Source organism: Dipodomys spectabilis, unplaced genomic scaffold (genome assembly GCF_019054845.1).
Source record: "Dipodomys spectabilis isolate Male_0828 unplaced genomic scaffold, ASM1905484v1 ptg000136l, whole genome shotgun sequence".
NCBI lineage: Eukaryota > Metazoa > Chordata > Mammalia > Rodentia > Heteromyidae > Dipodomys > Dipodomys spectabilis.
Window position 1 is genome coordinate 13,406,540 of NW_024870813.1, and position 24,992 is coordinate 13,431,531.

The following is a 24,992-nucleotide window of genomic DNA, read 5'->3' on the forward strand; positions in this document are numbered from 1 at the left end:
CACAGAGTAGAGGGGACCATAAGGCAGAAAGGGTTACTTCAAGTTATACAGTACCTTCTTGTCTAATAGGCACAGTCCTATTAGACACACCCCACCCCTAGATACTTGCATCTGTGGGAAAATTATCAGCAATATTGCTGTTAATTAGAACAAGACTATTTATTACTGCCTGCTGGAAACAGCTCATAGTGAATACATGTCTATGATAGCCATGGGAATGTTGCCACCCTCCTCCTTGCATGTAATTGCTCAGCAGGAAACCTGCACAACCATGCCTGGTAGACCTGGTTCATTGTTCCTCTTTATGCCTACATGACATTCCCATGGCCTAGAAGAGGGTTCTGAAAGACCCCTCCCCTCCCCCAGCCTCAGCTCCTATGGGAAACACCCATCCTACCTTGGAGGCTGGCAGGCTGGCCTCCTGAACACAGGAGTCAATTGCATACACACTCATGCCGGGAGAGCACTGGTTCATGAGCAGATCCAGACTCAGCCTAGCCCTTCCCTTGTTATATGACTACAAGGAAATCTGTCTTCCTCTCTGGGCTGCTTTTTCTTTTTGTGGAGTGAGGCTGTTAAGCTATGAGACCACTGAATGAGTGATACCCAGGCACCTGGAGTATGCAGAACAATCATTCTCAATGGCCATTATGAGCCAAGACAACAGGCTACAACCTGGAATTTTTTTTATTAGACTAGGAAATATAATTTATTTCATAAAAATTAATCTTGTTACAATAGGAATGCTAAATGGTATTTACAGGTTGTAGTTTACAGAATGAACAGAGGTGGGCTTGAGGCCATCTCTAGAGTTCTGTAGCCCCTGAACATATAATCATATGCATGGCCCAGCTCCCCAGCACCTGACCCCACAGAGCCTGGCTCAGCTGCCTGGGAGCTGGGGGACAGGGACCAGAGGACCCTGGACTGTGCAGGGATGAGGAGCCCCATGTCCTTGGCTGTTCCAGGCAGGGCTGGGGTTCCAAAGCCTGGGCACCAAGAGAAGGCAGGAGAGGCACGTAGGAGATACACTGACTGACCCTGTGGCCTCAGGGAGGGCAGGTGTGCAAACCTGGCACCGAGGAGTCTACACCCCCACACCCAGATAGGGACACATGCCCAAGGAGGAAAGCACAGGTGTACATGAGGCAAAACACACACACACACACACACACACACACACACACACACACACACATGCACACACACACACAGAGCAGTCTCATGGCACCTTTGCTACTACTGGCCAAAAATGGCTGCTGCTCCCCAGATGATACAAGGGACTTCTATCCACTCAGGACACTGAGGTGCGGTCCCCTGCAGCCTGGGTGATGGGATTAGCAAATGTTCTTCTTATCAAGCTGGGTGTTCCCCTCCCCCTAGGACTCCAGTCCAGTGGCTCTCTGCTCAGGTCCTGAGTTTCTGGAAGTTACATTGGAAACTGTCCTGTCCTGAGCACAGCCAGATATGCTTGAGGGTGGACATAGGATGGTACAGCGTGGCAGACATAGAAAAGACATGGTGGCCCAGAGAAGGCAGTGATAAGGCTGAGATCACAAGGCAGTGTGTTGGCACAGCTAGAACTCAGTTCCTTGTCTTTGGATCCCAGGCTGCAAGTGGGCATTTTCGAGCTTGTGATGGAGGTGGGGCCAGCAAAGCCCACTGCCACAAAGGCCTGTTCCAGCATGGCCAGGCTTCCCCATAGTCAGATAGAATTTCTCCCCTACAGTTGTGCTACCAGTGGCCAGCTGGGCTGAGCCCACAGAGGACTGTTGGCTTTTTGCAGGCAATTCAGCAGCCCAAGTGGAAGGAACCTCTCCATTGTCCAGGAGGGGCCTTAACTGCCTAGCCAACCCCACCACAGGCCATAGTGGCTAGTGAAAAGCCCCATGAGCCCGAGGCCACAGCAGGAAATGGTGGCTGTGTCTACAGCCCTAAAACTTTTTCCCACATCAGGAGACCAGACTTTCAAACGTCAGGATATGTCCTGGCTGGTCAGGGCTTGCCAGACAAGCCAGGAGTCAGCACCTTGAGCTAGAAGAAAGCTGACATTTGTCCTTGCACCCTTTAAGGAGGTCCCGGTGCCTACAGTGGGATTCTGGCCCCAGCCACCCCCAGCCAGCTCAAAAGACAGGATTCATCTTGTTCTTTCACCCCAGGACACACTGGGTGACAGTGAGTGCTGTTCCTCTACACACACAGAAAAGCCCCTTCAAACCTCCCAGACCACAGAAGGAAGATGAACTACTGAGGGCTGACGGAGAGGCCCGAGCACATCAGATAGAAACACTGCTCCATCTCTGGCTCCATATCGGAGCATACATGCTACAAGGCTGGTTGCTAAGGCGCTCTGAGGCCCACCCCAGGGAGGGGCATGCAGGTCCTTGGATAGGAGAAATGGGGCAGGGCAGTTTCTGGATTTCTGGGAGATCATTAGCCATTAGTAGCAAAGAATTCCTTTCTCTCTCTCTCTTACACACACACACACACACACACACACACACACACACACACACACACACACAAAACACATACCCTGAACCCCAAGCACATTCACTCATACTCAAGAAAAATGTTTTCTTTTTTGTTGTTGTTTTTCATTTTCTTTTTTTTCTTCTTTTTCTTAAAAAGGACTTATCCAAATATCTGGATAATAAATCATTTGCGTTTCCTAAGAAACTGGGTTTTTTCCCTTATGGTTTTGGTGTTGTCTGAACCTCACTAGTGTCTGAAGCTCCCTTCTTTCCTTCCTTCCTTCCTTCTTCTTTCTTCTTCCTCTTTTTGCTTGTGGACTGGAGAAGCAGTTGTCTGACTTGTACTTGACTCTTCAACTGAGGGAAGGGGTATAAAAGCGGAAGGAGTGGGGAGGGAGGGGTCCACAATGGAAGAGGAAGTGAGCACAGAACCATCCCCTCTCCCAGGACGACAGAAGTTGCAGGGCTGAGGGTAGGGTGTGGGGAGGGGCAGAAGCAGGCATGGAGGGAGACCACCCTCCTGGTCCTGAACTGGCTCCAGGGACCTCAGCCTCTCCCCAGTGCCAACCAGGGGACAGCAGGCCTCTCAACAACAGAACACATAGGTTTGCTAAGGCTGGTTGTGGTCTGAGGGTTGAGGCAGGGGGAAGGGGTGGAGGAGGAAGCGAGGGGCAACTCCAACTGTCAGCTAGAGGACAGAAGAGTTGGACACCGCCATGGGGAGACTTTCTTGGCCTCCCTGCACCACCTCCTGTCTGTCTCTTCCAAGCACCTCTGTTGCAGGTGCTCAACAGTCTCCATCTGTGGCCATGGCCACCAGCATCTCGCTCTTGCCCATCTCCTCCAAGGCACAGGCCAGGCTGTTGAGGTCCCCGTCATCCTGCTGCAAAGCTTCCCAGAGGTCCAGGATCACACCAGTGGGGCTTGCTTTGGTGGCAAAGTAGTTCAGGTACCTGAGGAAGGAAGGAGAAGGGAATTGGTTCCTGATGCGTTCAGCACCTCCCAGGAGCCTAGAAAGGGAGGGTAAAGGTGGAAACAGAGTGGGTCTACTGTGCACTCCCAGCAGCTCAGAGTCCTGGGTCTGAATTCCACCATCTCTGCTTGTAGGCTGTGTAGTCCTAGTAAATCAATATACTTCTCTGAGCCTCAGTTACCTCCTGTTACTGTTTATAGATAGAAAATATCTGCCCCACTTCTTTCCCAAAGGTTTACAATTGAAGGTTTGGTCTCTGATGCAAGCTGTGTTCCAAGGTGGGACTTTTAGAAGAGTGACTGCATCATGACACTTTGCTACTTTACCCATGGATCAAGTCCCCATGGATGGGGACTATTAGGAGGTGGTGGAACTGTGGAAAGTGGGGCTTGGTTGGAAGAAGTGGATCAATTACAGGGATTATATATGATTACAGGGGCCTTGCCCTGGCCCTTTCCTATCTATACTCTCTGCTTCCTGTCTGCCATAAGGTGAACAGCTCAGCTCCACACAGGCTCCTAGCCACAAGCAAGCAGCTTGGACCCACAGCAATGGAACCAGCCAACCATGGACTAAAGCCTCCGAAATAGTGAGCCAAAATAAGCCCTTCTCCCTTTAAACTTTGTCTTGGGTATTCATCATAGCAATGAAAAATCTAGCAGATAAAAACCAAGATCATATAAAGACAGGGCCTAGCAGTCTCTCTTATTTTCTTATCATTGCTATAATTATCACTGGAATTGGTGCCAGGTTGGCATTGGTTGCCAAGTTGGTGCCCAGCACGCCACACTTTTTCCTAGTCTTCCATGTCCTGCTAACTCCCCTACAGTAGGAACTCAGCTCAGCCATCTTTGAAGCCCCACCTATTTCTAGAGCCTACCTGATCCACAGGCCAGGACTGAGCCTGACATCCATAAATGAGTTCTCAGACCCAACACACAGAAACCAGCCCCTGATCTGCCAGGAATGGTGGCCCTTGCATAGCCAAGCTAGGAGCTGGTTCTGGATTGATAGGATCCCTGCCTGCCCACCTGCCCTGTCAGACCTTGAGGATGAAGGAGGCTGGAATGTGGTTCGGGACACTCACCGGTCCACAGACAGCTTCTGTGCCAACAGCCTCCAGTCATTGCCCCGTGAGCTGGGGGCATCAAGGCTGCTGCAGATCTTCTGGCGGATGGACAGAGGGATCTTGAAGGCATAGGGACCCAGCTGGGTGGTGACAGCACTGCCAGGGGCAGAGCAGAGGACATCCAGGGAGCTAGCAGGTGTCTGGAAGCACAGGGGCAAGAATGAGCCATGTCATCATTGGCCACATACCCCTATAGCTTTGCTGGGTCTCCAAGAGCATGGAGGCTCAAGTTCCTCTCTCCTTTTGGTCGGTGTGCTGCTCACTGACCAAGACCAAGGCCAAGGGCTGTCTCAGTGCTCTGCTTGTGCAGAGACCCCCTCAATACTGATGCAGACTTCGAATTAAGAAGCTGAGGAGCTCTAGCCACAGTTCCGTCCAGTTAGACCCATTTAAAAAAAATTTTTTTTATAAACGCATTTTTTTTATTGTGAAAATACCATACAGAGGGGTTACAATTACATGGGCAAGATAATGAGTACATTTCTTATCAAGTATTGTAGCCTCCTCCTTTGTTTCCCCTTCCCATCCCTTCGCATCCTCCCCCCCCCCCCCCGCCCCGACCCCCCACCAAAGTTGTAAAGTTTGTTTTTCGACATAATGACTTGTACATCTTATTGTTGCAATGGGTCTTCCTGTATCCCTGTTTTAATGATTTGTTTTTTCCCTTCCCCTCCACATATAACAACATCAAATACAGTGAAAGCAGGGGTTATACCACGGGGGAGGGACATACAAAGCAACAAAGATATAATCTTATAAATATATTAGAAACAATCGCATGAAAGATTTCTCTCTTTTTTTTGTCAGTCGTGGGGCTTGAGCTCTAGATCTGGGAGCTGTCCCTGAGCAATTCAGCTCAAGGCTCATGCTCTACCACTTAAGCCATAGCGCCACTTCTAGTTTTCTGGTGTTTTTTTTTTTTAATTGTGATTAAGTGATTACATAATTTCCCAAATTTTACAGTATTGTGGGATAGTGATGCTCATTTAAAGTCACAAACTCATTCTAACTTTCCTGGAGCAAATTGTCTATCACGGTCTATAACATATAACGGCGTTTGGGGGGGGGGGGGGGGGCGGCAGGGAAGATTGGGGGGGGGGGGGCGAGGGGAGGATGGGAAGGGGAAACAAAGGAGGAGGCTACAATGCTTGATAAGAAATGTACTCATTATCTTGTCCATGTAATTGTAACACCTCTGTACAGTATTTTCACAATAAAAAAATAAAAAATTTAAAAAAAACATATAACGGCGTACACATATACACCATACACGTGATCAGCAGCATGGGGTTATTTAGTAGTGGTTCGACCAGATGAGTGGAAGTTCTTTGTTTCTTAAGTCCTGTTAATTTTGTCGTATCACCTAACATTTTGGATTTAACATCTACTTATCAGGGAGACCATGTACTGTTTGTCTCTTTGCTCTTGGCTTACCTCGCTCAACATGATTTCTTCTAGCTCCATCCATTTCCCTGCAAATGCCATTATTTTGTCATTTCAGATAGACCCATTTTTATACCCATGGAAAATGAAGTCTATTGAAGGGAAGTGACTTGACCAGGGTTAACTGCTAGCGAGTAGCACAGCCAGCTCCCCAGTGTTCTTTATCTTGAAGGAGAAGTACTACCTAGCATTGGCACCTTGGGTGGCCTGGGGTTTTATAGCCCAGTTTGAATTTATGGTAGCTAAGACCCACAACTTGGCCCTGGCACTGACCTGGGTTCAAATCCAGTCTTGCCTGTGTGCACATATTTGCCCTCCCTAAAATCTTATCTTCACCCAGATGTGTGGGAATGTGGGGTTTGCATGCTGCAGTCCCACAGGGGAGACCTGGCCCTCACCTCAGCCAGCGTGGTGTGCAGCTGGAATATCTGACCTTCCCCTTCTACCTGCCGCACGCAGATCTTGCAGGTGAATTCCGTGGAGGCCAGGCTATGCCTCTCCAGGGTGAAAGTGCAGTGCAGGGCTTTCTGGCTGCCACTCCAGATGTGGTAGAAGGGGATCTCCTGCAGGAAGGAGGAGTCAGCATTGAAAGCAAGGCTAGCTGCTTGTCTCCCCGGAGAGGGTGACACAGTGGGTGGGGTCCAGGCTCAAGAGGACTGGGTCATGTCAGGTCTTGGTTTTAGAAAGATGATAAAGAGGCACAGGAGAGACAAAAGACAGTACAGGTGTGTATGTGTGTGTGCCTGGTAGTCTAGGTGTGTGTGTGTGTGTGCCTGGTAGTCTAGGGGTAGGGGTGTGTGTGTGTGTGTTGTGTGTGTGTGTGTGCCTGGTAGTCTAGGGGTGAGCCTGAGGATGACCTGGCATATATGGCAGTGGGGAGGTTGTATGCAGAGGTTTGGCAACCCTAGGAGGTGCTTCTCTCCAAGACAAGCCTCACCTGGTATTTGCCAGCTTGCTCTTTCAGTGGGTATGAGGGAGGTCATGAAGGGAGAGGCGCAGGTTGTGATAACTGTCCTTGAATAGCAGGGGTGTGTGTGTGTGTGTGTGTGTGAGGGTATGTGTGTGTGTGAGGGTGTGTGTGTGTGTGAGGGTGTGTGTGTGTGAGGGTGTGTGTGTGAGCGCGTGCCTGGTAGTCTAGAGGTGAGCCTGAGGATGACCTGGCATATATGGCAGTGGGGAGGTTGTATGCAGAGATAGGGCCTAGTAAGGGCTGGACTTCTCTGGGCACCTCTAGGAGGTGCTTCTCTCCAAGACGACCCTCACCTGGTACTTGGCCAGCAGCTTGCTCTTCCAGTGGGCATGAGGGAGGTCATGAAGGGAGAGGCGCAGGTTGTGGTAACTGTCCTTGAATAGCAGGGGCTTGGGCTCCTCCACCAAGTAGCCACCCAGAGTTCGCTCCAGTTCTAGCACCTCCTGTGGGCAGGGCAGTAGAAAGGGGGAAATATATCACACCTGGCTCCATGGGCCCTTTCTGCTGTAAATTGGGAGGTGAAGGCTAGGTCATTTGAACACAGAGCATAGGACTCATTTGATCCATTTAGAAGGTGCTTTAGTTAGGTAAATGAATAGGTGGATAACCAGAAAACAGATGGACAAATAAACAACAGAGCAGATGAATGGATTTGTAGATGGAATGGCAGATGGATGAATGGATAATTAGATATATGGATGTATGTTTGGAAAAACAGATACATAGAAGGATGTATTGATGGACATTTGTAGGCACTCAAAGATATTTGGAAGGAAAGGTAACTGGATGAATGGATGTGTGATATCTGGATGGTCATGTGGGCTGCCGACAGATTATATATATAGACAGATTAACAGAAAGATGCATGGATGGATGGACAGAAGGGAGCTGAAAAATTCAAGAATGCCATCAACTTCCCTCTTGATCTCCATCACTCTTTCAGCCAAGGTGAACACTCATGAAGGCCCAACATCAAAGGCCGAGCATTGAGGTATGGACTAAAAACTTTACCTTGGCCTCTCACCCTTCAGGGCCCAATTCCTGAGATGCTTACTCTTCCATGGGGCCCCTTTCAGCCAGATTGTATCAGTCCACAACATGAAGCCTGAGACAAGTCATAGAAGATTGGGAGATAAAAGAGTAGGGAAGGACATAGCCCAGGGTAGGGAGGAGGCTTAGGGAGGAGGGGTGGATAAAAGGATGAAGGAACAGTACTTAAGAGACAGGGCCTTTGAGGCTAGTGAGGTGGGTGATGCCTACACACAGCTCCACATCTGCCATCACCAGGCTTGGGGTGCTACTGATCCAGGCCCCTCTTCTCCCTTCTTCCCTCCCTCCCTCTGTCTCAATGGCTTCTTGCTGGCCACACCCCTCCCTCACTTAAGAGACACCACTGCCCTTCTTCTGCACCTGGTAGAAGCCTGATTTAACCTCCCCTTGACAAGCCTGCCATTCTACTGACTAAATAGTTAAGCCCCCTCCACTTGTCCCAGCTTTCCAACTGGCCTCTCTGACTCTCATCTATCCACCCTTGCAGTGCAGCCAGAGGACTTTTTAAAGATCACTTTTTTATGTTGGCCATGGTGGTGCACACCTGCAATCCTACAACTTGGGAGGCTAAGGCAGGGGAACTGAAAGACTACCGTGGTCTACAAAGAGAGATCTTGTCTCAAAAAAAAAAAAAAAACAACAACAAAACCCAACAAATTGGGCACCAATGGCTCAAACCTAGGCCCTGAATTCAAGCCTCAAGACCAGCACACGTGTGCACACACATACACAATACATGTACACACACATGCATGCAAAAACAATAAAAATGGAAAAAAGAAAGGGCACTTTCTAGGTCTAGCCACCTTTTCACTAGTAGTTTCCAATTCTTTGGTATGGCCCTATGTCTCCTGGGAGGCTAAGTCCTCCATCTATGTCTAGCCCCATGTCTCTTGCCCTCACAAACAGTCTTCCCTATCGGTGGTCTCGAGAGATTTCTCTCTAATTCGAACCCAGTATCTGGTGAGGTGAGAGCCATGGCCTTCACCCCTGTCCTGAGAGTCCAGAGCCATGTGAATATTTCAGAAATGCTAGGGTGATTAAAGCAGGATGGTGGAAGGGGCCCTGAGGAGAACTGCTGGAAGGGACCATGCAGCTGCCTAGCTATGGATGATAGGGACTCCGGGGAGAGGATGCCAGAAGGAACCATACAACTTCAGGATGTCAGAGCTGTGTGGCTCTGTGGCCAGCCCTACCTTCAGTGCTACTGGTGTGTCCTCCAGGCAGTAGACCCTGAGGCTGTATTCCAGGGAGGTGCAGAGGGCTGGGGCAAAAATGGCCAGCTGGAGCCGCTTCACTGCCGAACGGGAGTAAGACTCCCCTGTGAACACATATGTGCCCAGCTGGTCCAGCAGGATGTGGCATGACCTGGCCTCCAGCTGGCAGTAACATGGGGTGTTCAGAGTCTCCTCATCCAGGGTTACTACCTCCTGCAAAAGAGAGGAGGGTTGGTTCTTACCTGGGATGAGCCAGGAGGAGAGAGGCAGGTTGTAAGATTTGACTGGCCTCCAGCCTAGGCTCCTCACCTCCCAGTGACCCTGGTGGGCCTGGGCTTTCAGCTGGAAGATCCAGTCGCCGGCACGGACTTCGGCACAGTGGGGCATGGTGAGGATGACAGGGCGGCACAGCAGGAGGCCCGTGGGCCCGCAGGTCACTGAGGGGCTCAATACTGTCTGAGTTCCTTCCGAAAGTGGGCTGGGAGCAGGGTAGAGGGAGGCAGTGAGGGGAGGCTGCAAGAGGACTGCTCTCTCTCAACTCCATACCAAGCCTGGCCTTCTGGCTCAGAGCCCCAGAACCCAAGTATCATGGGGATGGGGAGTGGGGCTGGGAAAATGGCATAAATCTTGAAGTTGCTTTTCTTTTTCTTTTTTCTTTTTTTTATGGGTCTTGGGGGCCTGAACTCAGGGCTTGGGCTCTGTCCCTGAGCTCTTTCACTCAAGGCTAGTGCTCTACCACTTTGAGCTACAACACTACTTCTTGTTTTCTAGTTGTTAACTGGAGAAAAGAGTCTCATGGACTTTTCTGTCCAAGATGGCTTTGAACCATGATCCTCAGATCTCAGCCTTCTGTGTAGTTAGATTACAGATGTAAGCCACCAGCGCCTAGCTGAGCTATTGCTTTTCCATGGTGACATTCTCACAGCCAAACTGCTTTTGATAAATGTTGCTAAAGTTCCCTCCCCCTGGAGGGAGGGAACTCCCTAGCTGGTACCAATTGATACTCCTGCCAGTGTGCTTGGGAGAATGGGGCCATGTGCCCATGTTGAGGTTCAAAGGTATTAACATTTGGGGGGAAATATCTTGAAAATTCTTTAAGAAAAAAAAATCCTCCAATATCTCAGTTGTTTTCACTGACTACAAATAAAATAGACTGTATTCTCATTGACTGACCTGCTAGCTACTGTATATACAGATGTGTGTGGAAATCACAGAGGTCCTCTGCCCATCTTTGTACTGAGATGTTCAGTGTTTCCTATTAGCTATGAAACCTTTGCACATTGTGAGGATGCCAGCCCACATTCAGACAGTTGGTGAACTACCATTGCTTTACAACTTACACTGTTAACTTTTCATGTTTTAAGTACAGCTACAATAAGATCAATGTTGTCCCCAGAAGATGATCTCTAGACTCAGAACCAAGCTTGGTATAGGGGGGTGGGAGTGAGGTGACATTTGAACTCCATATGTGTCAGAAGCAGGGAAAAGAAGAGGGGAAACTAGGCCAGGGCTGGGGTCTCTACTCACATGGTATTTTCTGCCTTGTTGATAAGTAGGTACATCTCATAGAATTTGCCCTGGGGAATGGCTCCATTGGGCACCAGCAGGCTGACCCCTAGTGGAGAGAGGGAAGTCAGCAGGGCGGGGCTGGAAGGAGTTGGGGAGCTGGGAAGAACAGGGGATAGGGGTTGGTCCCCGCTTAAGGCAAAAAGAGAAAGACTTTCTCTGGGTTAGGGGTAGGGTGTCTTGCCTTTGACCAAGCTGGCCTGTCTAGGAACACGGGTCTTTCAACATTGCTACGGGGGTGGAAGGTCCTGGTGTTGGCTCCACTCCTGGTTTAAGACAAGGTGTTAGGGAGGTGCTAATGGCTAGTTTTATAATCTGACATGGGTATCTCTGCCTTTCTTGATGTTAGAAGTAGGACCACTCTCTATGATTGTTGGCTATTGTCAGGCTATTCTTCACCACTTAACAGAGAAACTGGGGCCTTCAGAGTGGCTGGCTAGTCCAGGGTTCTCTTGTCCTAAGGAGGCACTGCTGAGCCTGTGTTTGTCTATCTTGTAGTCCTCTGGCCCTCCAGCTTCTTTTGTCTCTCAGTGATGGGATTAGAATGCCCTGTCTTTACTAGGAGGGTCCTGGGCTGTCCAGAGGGAGTATTCTGAGGCCAATCTGATAGGCACAGAGCATGGGCCTACCTGTGCCAGGGATGCTTAGTCTTCCTCCCAGGCAGCCGAAGGTGCCACTGACGCTGCTTCCTGGGTCTCTGGGCAGACCCAGGAGCTGCTGGGAGCCAAGGCTGGCACTGCGCAGGTGTAAAAAGTGGGTGTCACGAGGGAAATCGCCTGGGTATGTGCCGGGTGGCAGAACTCCTATCAGGTCAGTCCCATCTGACAGGCCAGGCACTGAGCTAGTGGTGCTAGAGTTGTAGACTTTGATCTTGAGGCTGGGCAGGGGGTCCAGCAATGGTGAGGTGGTCATGGGAATCTTGTCAGCTGAGTCCTGCAGGGCATATACAGGCCCACGGTAGATGCCAGCACTGGCTGTCAAGTCGGGAGGCACAGATGGGTGCAAGAGCTGTGGGTTACCTGTAGAGGTGAAGGGTAATGGTCAGACCCCCTTGCCACAGCTACAGGAGGCTTTGGACAAACTGGAGAGCCCTCCCCAACCCCCCTGCCTTGAGAGGGAAAAGGAACCCTGTGCCCCTGTCACTACCCACCACCCCTGGTGTCCTTGTGTCCTTACCAGGCCTGGCAGTCTTGAAGTTGATGGGGTGAAAGCCACCAGTGAGGGCCGCGGAGGAGTCGGTGATGTCATTGTCAAAGTCTCGGCAGTTGCGACGATACACCACCACGCCCACAGCCATAAGGACTGCCACCACCACAAAGATGGACACCACCACGCCCGCATACAGCGCCACGTCCCCAGAGGTCTCCAGGACTGCAGGGACAGGAGGGCTATGTCAGCTATCACTTACTATTCTTTCCTATGACTATTATTTGGGATGTACTGGGGACAGAACCCAGGGCCTTGTGCTTGCTGGGCAAGCCACACCCCTAAACCCCAGTGCTAAGACTAGACAACAGAACTACACCCCAAGCCTGCAGCCATTTCCACAGAACCAAAGTCCTGGTTCCCTGGAATCTTGCTAAGTAGACATTCTGAGCTTGCGGGGAGGAGGAAGTGGAGATGACAAGTAGGCAATGAATTGGGAAAAGGTGGTAAACAGGTAGGTGGAGAATAGGAATGGGGGTGATCACCCATGGCTACAAGCCCCACTACCCTACAGAAGGGTGCCATTGGAAATAACTGCCCATGGCCAGGCAGGAAGGGGTCAAGGTCCAAGTCTAAGATAATAGAATTCTCCATAATGTTCTGTGCTGTCCTATATGCAGCCACCAGTTCTGTGTGTCTCCTAAACAACTAAAAGGTGTGGCTGGGGCAACTGAGGAGTTAAATTTTTAAGTGGATTTAGCTTTTTGTTATTTTTTTTTTTGCCGGTCGTGGACCTGAACTCTGGGCCTAGGCGCTGTCCCTCAGCTCTTCAGCTCAAGGCGAGCACTCTACCACTTAAGCCACAATGCCACTTCCGGTTTTTTCTGCTTATGTGGTGCTGAGGAATTGAACCCAGGGCCTCATGCATGCAAGGCAAGCACTCTACCACTGAGCCAGCTTCCCAGCCCTGGATTTAGTTTTAACTAAGATAAATAAGAGTTTACTTAGCCACACATGGGTAGTGGCTACCATACTGGCTAGCTCAGAGACAGCCAAGATGGTAGCCACCAAGACGGCTGCTCTTCCTCCTTGCTTCTTTTGGGAGCTCTAGGAAGCACTTGTCTACCTCTCCTGTTCTAGGAGCTCTGAGAGATAGGCCTGCTCTCTCTGCCTGGGGTCTTCCACTCCCTTGGAGGGGTCAGCCTCAGCCTCAGCATGGAAAGTCATGGCTTCCTGCCCTGGATGTCTGTCTTCTCAGTACTGATGCCTGCCTGTCCTTCCATCTGTCCTTTGGGCTCTTCAGAGGACCCTGGAATCCAGGAGCAGAGAAGCCCCTTCCTCTATTTCCTAGGGCTGGGCTTCTGGAGGCACTGCCCCAGCAGACTCTAGGCCTGGCTCTGCATATTAATGTCCAGTCACACGGGGAGAAGATAGAGGGCTCTTGCCTAGTGATTAATGCTCTCCAATCAGCCACCAGCCTAGTGAGCTGGGCTGAGGACCTCACTGCTGATTTTGATTCTGGAATTATTTAGAAACTGTGCTTTAATTACCACAGGCCAATCTGCTGGAGAGGCCTTATTACTTTGCTATTAACTGCAGCAGCAACTTGGCCCCTAGGGGCTGGAGGATGAGCCTCTTGAGAGCTGACACAGGGCAGTGAGCATTTCAGATGACGTGGAAGACAAGGCCTATCTACAGTGTGGGACATTAGATAGCCAGGCGTGGCAATGCTCCCAACTGTCCCAGAGAGAAAGGCCAAGAGTATAATGTTAAAACCACCAACTTTGGCGTTAACACTATTTAGGTTCAAATCCATCTTGGCTCACTGCCTTGGGCAAGTCCTTCCTTCTCCCAGAGACTCAATTTCCTGCCTTGTAACATGTCAGGGGGTAACCTAGGCCCTTTCTGCTGGCCAGGGGTCTTGTCAGTGTTCCAAGATGGCAGTGTGGGGCGCAGGGTGTGTGTGTGAGGGGGAGAAGGGAAGACGGTCCAAGGGAAACTGGTAGAGGATCCATCATCATCACTCCCTGCCCTGTGCCCCACCCCCCAGGAAAGGACAGCTATGAAATGGAACTTACGATGGCTTTTAGGTTCGCTTAGAGTTCTCTTATCTGTTGAGGGAAATAAAGGGAAGACAATGACACAGATGATAGAGACAAGGTGAGATGAGATGGCAGATGTGGGGGTGAGGAGGGACCCTCACTTGGCTCCAGAATCCCCTCCCAAAGGCTGCATGTGCCCGAGAACTCACTCTGCATGCACAGCCCATCCGTGCAGTTCTTGGAGTCGAGTAGTGTCCCACTGCAGTCTCGGCCTCCGTTCTGGGGAGGGGGTGCCATGCACTCACGGCTGCGCCAGTGGGCACACTCAGTGCTACAGGCTGACCACTTGCTCCACTCTGTCCATGCTCCGTCCACTGCAGGGGCATACAGTTAGTATGCAGAACACTGCAAATGCACATCGTACACACACATGGCAGGGAAAAAGGGCCCCAGGACACATGTGTGTCACTAGAGAAAAGTTCACACACATCCAGGCACCTCCACACCCATGAACAGTCAGATGTCCCCAGGGGACAAGGAGAACACAGATATCTATGCACGAGGTCACTGGCACAGACATAGCCCACTGCATGAATGTACAGACAGACACAAACCCAGCACACTCACATAAGCACAACTAATGGGAGAGAATATGGCTGTATGGGCAAGGACAGAGGAACAGAAGGAACACATAAACAAAGAGAAGACAGAGAAAAGGAGACTATTAACAGAACTAGGAGCTGGGGACAAAGTGTACCCTGACAGTTATGTGCAGGAGATGCCAGGACTTTGGCAGCTCAAACCCAGGTTGGAAGTGTTAAAAGAAGAGCCTGTCCCTAGGAAGCAGCTCAGAGCCTTTACCTCCCAGCAGCCCCAAGCAGAAGCAGAAGTTAGAAGACAATGTACCTAGGCCAGCCTGAGCAGCTGAATGAGGGTCTGGCATGAGCTCTTGCCCTGCCCAGGCCAGAGCAATGCTGTTCAGACTCAGCATATAGCAAACAGGAGGGAGAGGCTGAGCACAAGCAAGGTACCACCTCAGAAGCTCACCTACCCGGACACACAGTGGTACAGGCAGTCTTCTGGAAGGCCTGTCCCTCGCAGAAAGCACCCCCATTGAGCGGGGCTGGGTTGGTACAAGTCCGTGTGCGCTTCTGCCAGCCACGGCCACAGCGGTTGGAGCAGGGAGACCACTCTGCCCAGCTGGACCAGCCACCATTCACTGTAGGGATGAGAGACACTGTTTGGTTGGCCTGGCTCTGAGAATTCCTGGCCCCAAGACCACGGCCACCCTGCTAAGGCCATCTCATCTGCAGAGCTGGGCACCCCAACACCAGCAGACACTCCAGAGAACCTGAGCTCTCTGTTGCCTCCCTGATCTATCATGCAGAGACAAATGAAGGGGCAGAGTCTCCATTGCTTACCCAGGGTCACCCAGTGTGATATAGGGGACCTACCATGTGACCTGGGGCTGGATCCCAGGACAGCACTCTTTCTACAACATTCTACAATCACCTCACCTGTGCCCTAAGGAAACAGAAGAGCAGTATGCGGGCAACATGCTCCCTGGAGGAGTGAGGAGAATCTTCACTCTGCTCAGACAATCCCCTGGGGATCTGCCAGCACTCTTGACCCCAGAACAATTAGACAGCTAAGGAGCCTTGAGAAATATGGAGACACCTGGCTGGGGACCCTGGAGTGCCTGACTTGGCCACTTATTTTGCAATGTGACTTGGATTGCTTCATTGTCCCCTCTAAAGACCACACCTCCCTACTGTTCAGGGGTCCTGGGTAGGGTGGGGTGGGACATGGAACTGAAAGCCCCTTCCTCTCTCCCAGGCCTAGCAAGTGGCCACACCATAGACGATGACGGTGGCTGTGGTGCTCCGGCGCTTGGCCACAATGTTTTTGGCCACACAGGTATAGTTGGCTGTGTCGGATAGACGGGCCTGCCGAATGATGAGGTTGTGGTCGATGGTGAGCAGGAAGTTGGTGTCATGGGTGGGGTCAATAACGTCCTCATTCTTCAGCCATTCCACCTGAGAAGGAGGACAAGCCAGTGAGGACCCAGGATGCCTGTACTGGGGGTAGACCCCTTGCAGATGGGGGAGGGGTCTAAGCATGAATAGAACAGTATTTCTACCTGTGTTCACCAGGTTTCTACCCAGCGAGGCTGGACCCTACCAGCTGGGTGGTTTGGGGAGCAGATTTACCAGTTAGGCCCTCAATTTTATCAATTCTAAGATGGGAAACTAATAGCACTTACTCTCAGGGCCATGGTGAGGGTGACACACATGGATCAGGTGTTAGCTGGCAGTACTTCCTCTTCCCCTCATCATTAACCCCACAAATCAGCTCCAGCAGTGATTGTTCCCTGGGTTCAAATCCCAGCTCTGTCACTAAGCAGCAACACCTTGGTGGCCAGTCCCCCATCCCAGTGCTGTTTCTCAGCCATAAAAGGTGATCTATCCCACAGGGCTGCTGTGGGCATCAGTGTTCCTAGCTTGCAACTGCCACATAGAGTACTGGTGGCACCCATTGTGTCCCACTCACCTCTGCCACAGGCACGCCCTCCGGTGGGCGGCACTGCAGGAGGACCTCGTGATCCAGGGGTACTTCCTTGGCCAGAGGCTCCTGGTCAAAGTTCTTGCGAAGGTCTGGGGAGAGGAAGAGGTTCCTGAGGCATAGGCAAGGTGAGTGGATGGGACGCTGAAGTGCTTGCTGTGGCCACTAGGGGGCAGTGTAGGCACACCTGCTTTTACCTGGGGTGGTTTCTCTTCTCACTAGGTGCCTCCCTGACCCTGGGATCCCACTGGCAGAGTGGCCTAACATGCAAGCAGAAGCTAACTAGCTTTTATAGGTGAAAACCATTAGAAATGCTGACAGTGGCACCTACATGTCCCCTATCTCTATAGTGGGCACTGATCTGTACCAATGGGAAAAGGCAAGGATGAGATGGGGAAGAAGGGCCAGGAGGTCAAGGTGGCATACAGGCAATGCGGACGTAGGCCCGGCGACTCTTGGTGGTGCCTGCAGAGCTCCAGGCGACACACTGACACCAGTAATCCTCCAGTCCAAAAAGCTCCTCCACCTGCTGCCGTGACACCTCAATCTGCACCTCTCGCACACGTAGGCCTGGGAGGAGGAGGAGAAGGGAGCTGTCAGGGAAGAGCAGGATGAGAGGAGGTGACAAGGAACAGCTTACTTCCTTCCATTCTCCTTCCATTCTGAGCCCTGCTGTCCATCCTTTGAGCCCCTCAATGGCAAGGGACAGCATGCCTCCTGGGGCTCTCAAAGGTGACTGTGGCCTGCTAGTCCCAGTGACAGCTGTGCTGCTAGGCACACAAGGCCCCCAGCCCTAGACACTGGGCCACTGTTGTCTCCATTAGCTGCACATAGTAACAGAGGTCCCACGGGCCATTCCTCGGCTGTGCCTCAGCCTCCTTCCAGGTCCTCGCTGGTGCCTGGTGTGGCCCTGGGGCACAGAGAGGGTAATCATGGACAGGACAGGAACAATGGTGGGAAGCCCAGTCCTGGTGTACTGGGAGCTTAGAGGCCTCTTTGCTAATCCCCTCTGCATCTCCTCTCCTAGCTACTACAAGTGACAGGTGGCTAGCCACCCTAGGTGGGCTCAAGGGACAGAGAAGTAGGACTGGTTGTGGGAGAAAGAGAAAGCCAAAAGAAACCCCAGAAGATATGGTGTTTGTGGGAGGCCTGTGGGGTCTGGGTTCTCTTCTCAGCTGTTCACATGTCTACCTTACTCCATCCACACTGGGACCCTCTGCTAAAAAAAGGAAAGGCCTGGGGCTCAGAGACACTTTGTGACTTTCCTAAAATCATAGATCAGAGCGAGATCATGGGGAGGAGGCCTGGGTTTGTTTCATGGAGCTTTGTTCTCTTCCTTCTTCCCTTTTATTCTTCTGAGATATGTCAGCTCAGGCTGACCTTGAACTCATGAGTCTCCTGCCTCCATCTTTTGGTTACTGGGATCATTGATGTGTACCACCATGCTTGGCTGGGGGTTTGGCTTTGTTTTTGCATTTTAGAAATTCCTGTTTCTTATTTTTAGATTTTGGGTAAGGATAGAACTCCAAGTCTATTTTTAAAATTATTTTAAAATTGTGGGGTGAGGCAAACATAACATACAACTTGACTGAACCATTCTCAAGTAGGCAGTTTTACAGTGTTATGTACACTTGGATCAGCCTAGATGGGTCTGATATCTAAGCTTTTCATGGCAAAACAGAACTCAGAGGGGGGAGAAAGAGGGAGAGAATGAGGGATGTCAAGGAACATAGAGAAAAAGAATGAAAGAGTCAGATACAGAAACAGAAAGAGAGAAAGACAAGATGCAAAAAAGGAGGGAAGAGTAAGAGGGAAAGAAAAGCTGAAAAAGAAGACAATCAAGAAAAACCTGGTAAAAATAAAACAGAAACTATAGAAGGCAGCTGGGGCTTGGAGCAGCCCTAGGCCTGGGATTGGTTGGTGACAGGCAGCCCTCGCTGAGTCCTAGGGAGATGTAAGGAGCCACTCTGCCTATCCTTGGGTACCAGAGCCAGCCACACATTTGAATGAAAGGGACAGTCCCTCTTTTGGTCCCCAGGTTTCAGTCACTCATGGTTTGAGCCACAGTCTAGCACCATTTGAATCATTATTTATATAGTATCACAGGGTTAGGCACCCTGAGTTCCAAACCCCAAATGCTCCAAAAATGGAGAGTTTAAGAGCCAAAGGGATGCTCCAAAATGCTCAGATTTTGGAACAGTTGAATTTTGTATTTTGGGTTAGGGATGCTCAATTAATAAAGTCCATACAAATCCGAAAAACTCTGAAATCTGAAACACATCTGGTTCCAAGGATATTGCTACCTGAAGTAGCCTCTGTGTGTGTGTGTTGTGTGTGTGTGTGTGCGTGTGTGTGCGCGCGCGTGCATGCAAAAATAATTTATTTCAGTAAAGGAAATGCATCATCATCATTGTGAATATAAACAGTATGGCTCTATGCAAATGCAAAAGGATCTGTGAAAGTAAGATGGTGGGAAATTCGGGTTTGGTGGCTGTGGGGTTGTGAGACAGAGATTGCTTCCCTATTGATAAGCTGGGTGTTAGGCTGCTATAGAGGATGCAGGGCAATCAGCTTTGGAAGGAACTAAGGATGGAAAGAAACCAGAGATGGCAACAGAACAAGGGCTCCACAGGGATTTGATGCTACTGAGTGTTGGTGATGGTCCCCCAAAGCTAGGCTGGGACTGGAAGCCAGTGCTTGGGAAAATTCTGGTGAACCTCCAAAGGGAAACTGAGGCTCAGCTTTGCATCCTAGCTGTGTGATATCAACACAGAGCCCAGAGCTGAACCAGTTCAGGGCTGTTTGGCTCCTGCACCTCCAGTCTGTGATGTCCAGGGGTGCCTGGGTGGGGTGGCCTCACCAGTGGCTTTGTCCAGGCTCTCCTGTGTGATGTGGTCATTCTGGCTGACCCACTCGCCGTTGCACTTGAAGTAGATCTGTGTGGCGGGGAAGGCATGGCAGCGTAGCTCCACAGGCTTATTCTTCACAATGTAGGCGTCCTGCGGCTCCTGCAGGAAGTGGGGCAGTGGATCCGCTGGCACAGAGGGGAAGGAGTCTGGGAGCACCACACCACCCAAGTCAGAGCCTGTGGAACAGGATGGACATCCATGAGCCGCAGGCTGGGGACCTGGGATATGTCTTGACCATCCTGGAGACCTGCTGCAGAGAGCAGCCAACAACCCACTCCAATACCTGAGTGAGGTCTATAACAATTGAGGCCTAAATTTCTCTATCTTGCCCCATTTTAAAGAAACTGAGCTTTAGGGCCAGTTCATCCCTGGGATACTGCTCTTTTACACAGGGAGAAGCCAGAGAGGCCTAGAATGGTATGTCCAATTGTCAGAGTGAGGGCACCCTGGGGACCTCACAGTGCCCCCTAATCTGGCCTTGCCCAATCTCATTCCTATCTCCCTCAACACACAACCAGTCAGCTCTGCCTAGAATCCTCCACTGGCCTTTTGCCATAAGACTGCCAATATGAAGGCAGCCAGGGGGCATGGAGCACACTGAGGGTGGGCAGTGTGGTAGGCCTGGCTCCCCACATGGTGGCTCACCTCCAAGGGGCTCTGCCCTTGCTCTAGCAGCCTTTTCCAGCTCCATACCCTTGGCAGGAGTGAGGAAACTTCAGGGAACAGGGGAGGCTGTCCCTGTGGTAATCTCCTCCCCAGGAGCAGTGGAACACCCATGTCTCTGGAAAGAACAGACACCTCAGGAGGTGAGACAAACAGGAAGGGAGGAAACCAGGCCAGGCAGGTGATTGGTTTACAGCTCGCTTAGGAAAATTGGATCTCCATCACCAGAGGCAGAACAATCAGATGGCTGGGAACGAGCAGCAGGGGGGCTTGTCCTCCTCTGCTAACTGCCATGAAAAAAGAAGAGGAGGGGGCAGCCACATCTGTGTGGGCCCTTCCCACCAACCCTGAGATGTCAGGGACCTGGTCCCAAGAAGCTCAAACAGGGACTATGCCCTTGTTCTCCAATGCAGGAGACTGTGTGGCCCCAAGGAAGCAAAAGGGCTGGGACATCTAGTTTCCCAAAAGCAGAATGAATAGCACATGTTTGCTCTGTGTGGGCCAGGATACCTCACTGACTGAGGTGGCTTCCTGGTGTATGTGTGCCAGGAAAGCAGTAGATAGGATGTAAGCCCAGCCTGTGCTTTGCTCCTCATTGTGAAGAAGACATCAGGGAAGAGAGCCCTTTTCCCCTCTTCCCTTCTCTGGGCTGCTTTGAGAAGGACATGAAGGCCCAGAGGGCACACAGTAAGCACCTACTACTGTGCTGAAATTACATCCAATGCTCTCCAAAGACAAAGGGCCTTGTTTTCAATACTTTAGATAGCTAACTTCCCACAGCCTTCTAAGATTATGTTCTGTTAGTTCCTGCTTCACAGATGAGGAAACTGAGGATCTGAGAGTTAGTTTAAGCACGATGCCCCAAGACTTGCATACTTGGGATGTCTCTGGGCCATAGCTGACTTAGTTCTGGCACACAGAAGCTGCTCCCAACAGCAGAACCCTAGCAGCATCTGGCATTGGTCAGGACTCTCATTGAAGAGCCCACAAATCTGGGGCTAGTGTTTTCATCTCACAGCTGAGGAAACTGAAGGCCATCCAATTGGGGCCAGTGACTTGCCTGGGGCCTCCTTGTCAGGGGGCAGCTAACCGGAACTGGCCAGGCCAGAGTTTCCCACCTCCATCTGTAGCAGGAGACAATCTACAGGTACATCTGCAGCCCTAAAGGTCTGGTTGCCTGGGAAGCTGGTAGAGATAGACAACATAATGAGAGGACCACAGGAGCTGGACCCTGGAGCCAAGTATATATAACAGAGCCAGTCAGGCTCCTGGCTGCTGTGTGCCTCAGTGCCAGCACTCCCTGTGGCCACTGTCTGAGGAAGTCAGCAGGGCCACACTTGGTTGGACATCTATGACACCTGGGATATAAGCAGCCCCTCTGTGTCCCAGGCAGCCCATATGGGAAATGAGGGAAACTGGCCTTCTAGAGTGCACAGCACATGCTTACTCCATCTTCTAGGCACTGCAGACTGCATTTCCATTTTGTTTTGCAATCCTAATGCCACCTCTTTGTGAACCATAGCCATAGCCACAGCAAGCAAACACCAGACACATGCAGCTGCCTGGCTGGCCCACCCAGGCAGGAATAAGGCTGAATATCCCATCAGTGCTTCTCTATGTGACCCTGGATGGTCTGCGTCCCCAGACCCCAGGTAGCTACGATGGGAGACCAAGAGGCAGAAAAAAAAGCCACCTAAGGTTGTTTCTTCACAGAGGGACTGAACTACAGGGACTGTACTGGCCAGCACATAGAAGGTGTGCAGTGGATACTACAAATATGGAGCCAGCCCTGGCTGGGCCCCAAGAGCCAAGGGAAGCTCAGCAGATGGTCTGGATTGGGCAGGCCCTAGGGCATCAGCCTCTAAATGTCTGTGGGAGTCCTTTTGTCAGGTCCTGTTCAGAGATACCTCCATTCTTTCAGTGTACCCAGTAATAGCAGAGGTTTTTTTTTAATATCTCAGTGTTTTTTTTAATATCTGGTTTTTTAATATCTCAGTGTTATTTCTACAGTATCTCAAGCTCCTAAAAGAATTCCCAATAGTTAGGAATACATTAAGTAGTTATTTTCCAAATAACTCTGTATTTATATCCTAGAAACTTACTAGCCACTTGGAAAAAAAATCCTTAGCGTAAAGTGAAACAAACAAACAAACAAAAAAGAAATTTAAAATATCATGTGTAAAGAGAGCCAAAATAACTAACAGGGACCTGTGCTCTGGTTGGATCCTACACAACTCTTCAAATCATGTAATCAGTGGACACAGCCACTGATTTCATTATTTGCAACCCAGTTCTCCCAAGGGCCCAGGTCCCAGCTTTGCAAAGCTATGGCACTAACTTAAGAGAATTGAGTGATGAAATGTTTGAAAAAACTGAGCTACCTTTGCTAGTAGCTGACATGATATCTTGAAAGTTACCAATACCTGACTTAACATACACCTGGGGAACTAGGGGATGTGATTGTCCCTATGTAACAAATGGGTAAACCGAGGCCAGTATTGTTTGGGTAACTGGCATAGGGCTGTAGAGCCGGTGAACAGCAGAGGTGGGAATAAGGTCAACACAGGAGAGATCAGTCTGTCATCTGGAAGCTGGCATCTATGATTTCCTGCTTCCAGGGAAACCTCCCACAACCAAGAAGTCACTTAGGCCCAAGCTTCAGAGATGCAAGTCATCTTTAAAGCCACACATGAAGGTCAGACGCCCACAGATGAGGTAGGAAAGAGGACATTTGTCTGAAGATGAAGCCAGGGGCAGTGAACCCCAAGCAGGCAGCCACTGAGGCAAGAGTCCTGCTTTCTAGGGAATTGTACTGCTGGGCAGCCTTTCTCCAGGACCTTGGAGGCTTCAGCTACAAAAATAAGTCAGGTCACTCTATCCAACCTGCTCAGGTGTTAACAGGCTGATACTTAAAATCCTGTGTGTCCAAATGTCCTGATGCATGTGTGTGTCTCTCTTCCTCTGTTTCTAAATACTGAACTCAGGGCCTACTGCTAGTCAGGCAGGACCTCTTTTACCTGAGCCACACCCCCAGCTTCTTTTTTGCTTTAGTTATTTTTCAAGGTTTTTCCTGGGGCTAGCCTCAGACTTTTCAAGCCACTTTTCCTTCAGAAAGCAAATATGCCTAAAGTGTGTACAATCATCTTTTTGGTATTGCTAAGTTTGTCCACACTTTACCCCAATTCCATGATCCTAAGGAAGGGTGCAGGTGGCAGGGTTGAGCCAAGAAGGAGGCTGAGGAGTCATCTGATGTTGGGTACTCCTAGCCATGCCCCTGTCAACCACCTGAGCTCCGTTCAAAATGTTTGCCCCCATGGCCTCCTGTGTGTGTCACTCAACTGTCACTGTTCCTTGTACATAGTCTCTATGGAGGTTACTTAAAGGCTAGCTCCTCCCATTCTTGCCATCAGCTCCTCTCCTGACTATAGCCTATATACCTCCATAGATGGGACCTTACCACTGCCTTTCAGCCAGGCTTCCCTCTAGACAGCCTGAACAGTTCCCTCAGAGTGCAATTTGCTGTCTGAGGTCTAGTCAGTGCCACAGTTCTAACCTCTGAGGTTGTACCATGCTGTGTAGCTCCTCTTTCCTGGTGGCCTCCTAGGTTCTGGGGGTGCAGCCCACCCTCCTCTGATTTTGCTCATAGCCACTTGATATGGAGGTGTGGCCACAGTGGGCCTGGTGAAAACCAATGTATATTGAGTTTTGCAGATGTGGCCCAAGTGGTAATGGTTGCATGGTATATACAAGGCCACAGATTGAATTCCAAGCAACACACACACACACACACACACACACACACACACACACACACACACACACACACACACACACACACACACACACACACACCAGATGACAGGTAGATAAGTAGAGAAGACTAACAGGTAGGTAAGATAGCTAGATAGACAGACACAGACAGATAGGATAGGATAGAAAGACATGATAGAGATGATTTAAAAAAAAATACAGATAAACAGTAGTATTGCAGGCTGCAGGCTTCTTCCCAGGACTAGGCCAGGACAGCTACAGACACATACTTAAGAAGTGCTCAAATCAAAGCCAGTAGAACAAGCAGAAGGCAGTGGGTCAGTTGTGGCACAATGTGAAGAACTTTTTCATCCTGAGCATCCAAGCATTCCCTATCCCCAAGACAAGGGGCTAGCTAAATTGTTGCCCAGATTGGCCTTGAACACTTGATCCTCCTGCCTCAGTCTCCTGAGTGCTGGGATTACAGGGATGCACCACCATGCACAGCTACCATTCCTGAATGGGAGACTCTTACTGTTCCTAAGAGTGACCAGGAGTTTGGCTTTCCTTCCAGTGGCTTTGACACCAGGTCCCCAGGCTGGATACCCTGTAGAACCACTGGTTCTACAAGTAGATCTTGTACAAACAGATCTTGGAAAGGTGTTTTGCCTTCTGGAGACTCAGTTTTCCTACTTACCAAAAAAAGGGAATAACAGTGGCTGTCCTGTCAACTTTGAGGTGGTGTTGTGAGGGTCAGCAGACAAATGAGAAGCAAATGTGCAACAAGAGGTAGGACCTGTATTCCAGCTGAGCTGTGTGGGGAGCCTACACACCCCACATTGGTAGGCTCCTTGGCCTACTGTTACCTGGGCCCCTGCACGCCAGAAGCACAGTGTAGATGTTGACAGGGCCTGAAGCTCTGGGGCTGTTTCTTACCAGCTCAAGGAGGAGTTACTACCATCACAGTGAATTAACGGCATGGCCATATCTGAGCCCAGTATGGCAGGACTGTGGATATAGTCTATTTCCCATACTACGATCCGGGCTCACTGCCATTCATCTCAGCTGGGTTCATCGGCCCTGTGGCCTGGGGGTGGA

General features: G+C 50.4%; 1 protein-coding gene across 2 annotated transcripts in view; it reads right to left on the reverse strand.

Moving 5' to 3' along the window:
• Positions 1–669: 669 nt before the first annotated feature.
• The window catches only part of Unc5b (unc-5 netrin receptor B), a 77,597-nt gene continuing 53,274 nt past the window's right edge, over positions 670–24,992 (reverse strand). The window contains exons 2-17 of one of the 2 annotated variants that reach the window (XM_042690222.1): positions 19,433–19,657; positions 16,999–17,142; positions 16,561–16,664; positions 15,866–16,046; positions 15,062–15,229; positions 14,220–14,384; positions 14,047–14,079; positions 11,999–12,193; positions 11,452–11,841; positions 10,784–10,871; positions 9,566–9,734; positions 9,236–9,469; positions 7,283–7,432; positions 6,418–6,582; positions 4,535–4,716; positions 670–3,427 (exon numbers count right to left, since the gene is read on the reverse strand). In XM_042690222.1, the coding sequence (XP_042546156.1) occupies positions 3,262–3,427; positions 4,535–4,716; positions 6,418–6,582; positions 7,283–7,432; positions 9,236–9,469; positions 9,566–9,734; positions 10,784–10,871; positions 11,452–11,841; positions 11,999–12,193; positions 14,047–14,079; positions 14,220–14,384; positions 15,062–15,229; positions 15,866–16,046; positions 16,561–16,664; positions 16,999–17,142; positions 19,433–19,657 (2,759 nt within the window). In that variant the 3' untranslated portion in view covers positions 670–3,261. The remainder of the gene's footprint in view (positions 3,428–4,534; positions 4,717–6,417; positions 6,583–7,282; positions 7,433–9,235; positions 9,470–9,565; positions 9,735–10,783; positions 10,872–11,451; positions 11,842–11,998; positions 12,194–14,046; positions 14,080–14,219; positions 14,385–15,061; positions 15,230–15,865; positions 16,047–16,560; positions 16,665–16,998; positions 17,143–19,432; positions 19,658–24,992) is intronic. The other variant, XM_042690223.1, reaches the window with a different exon arrangement.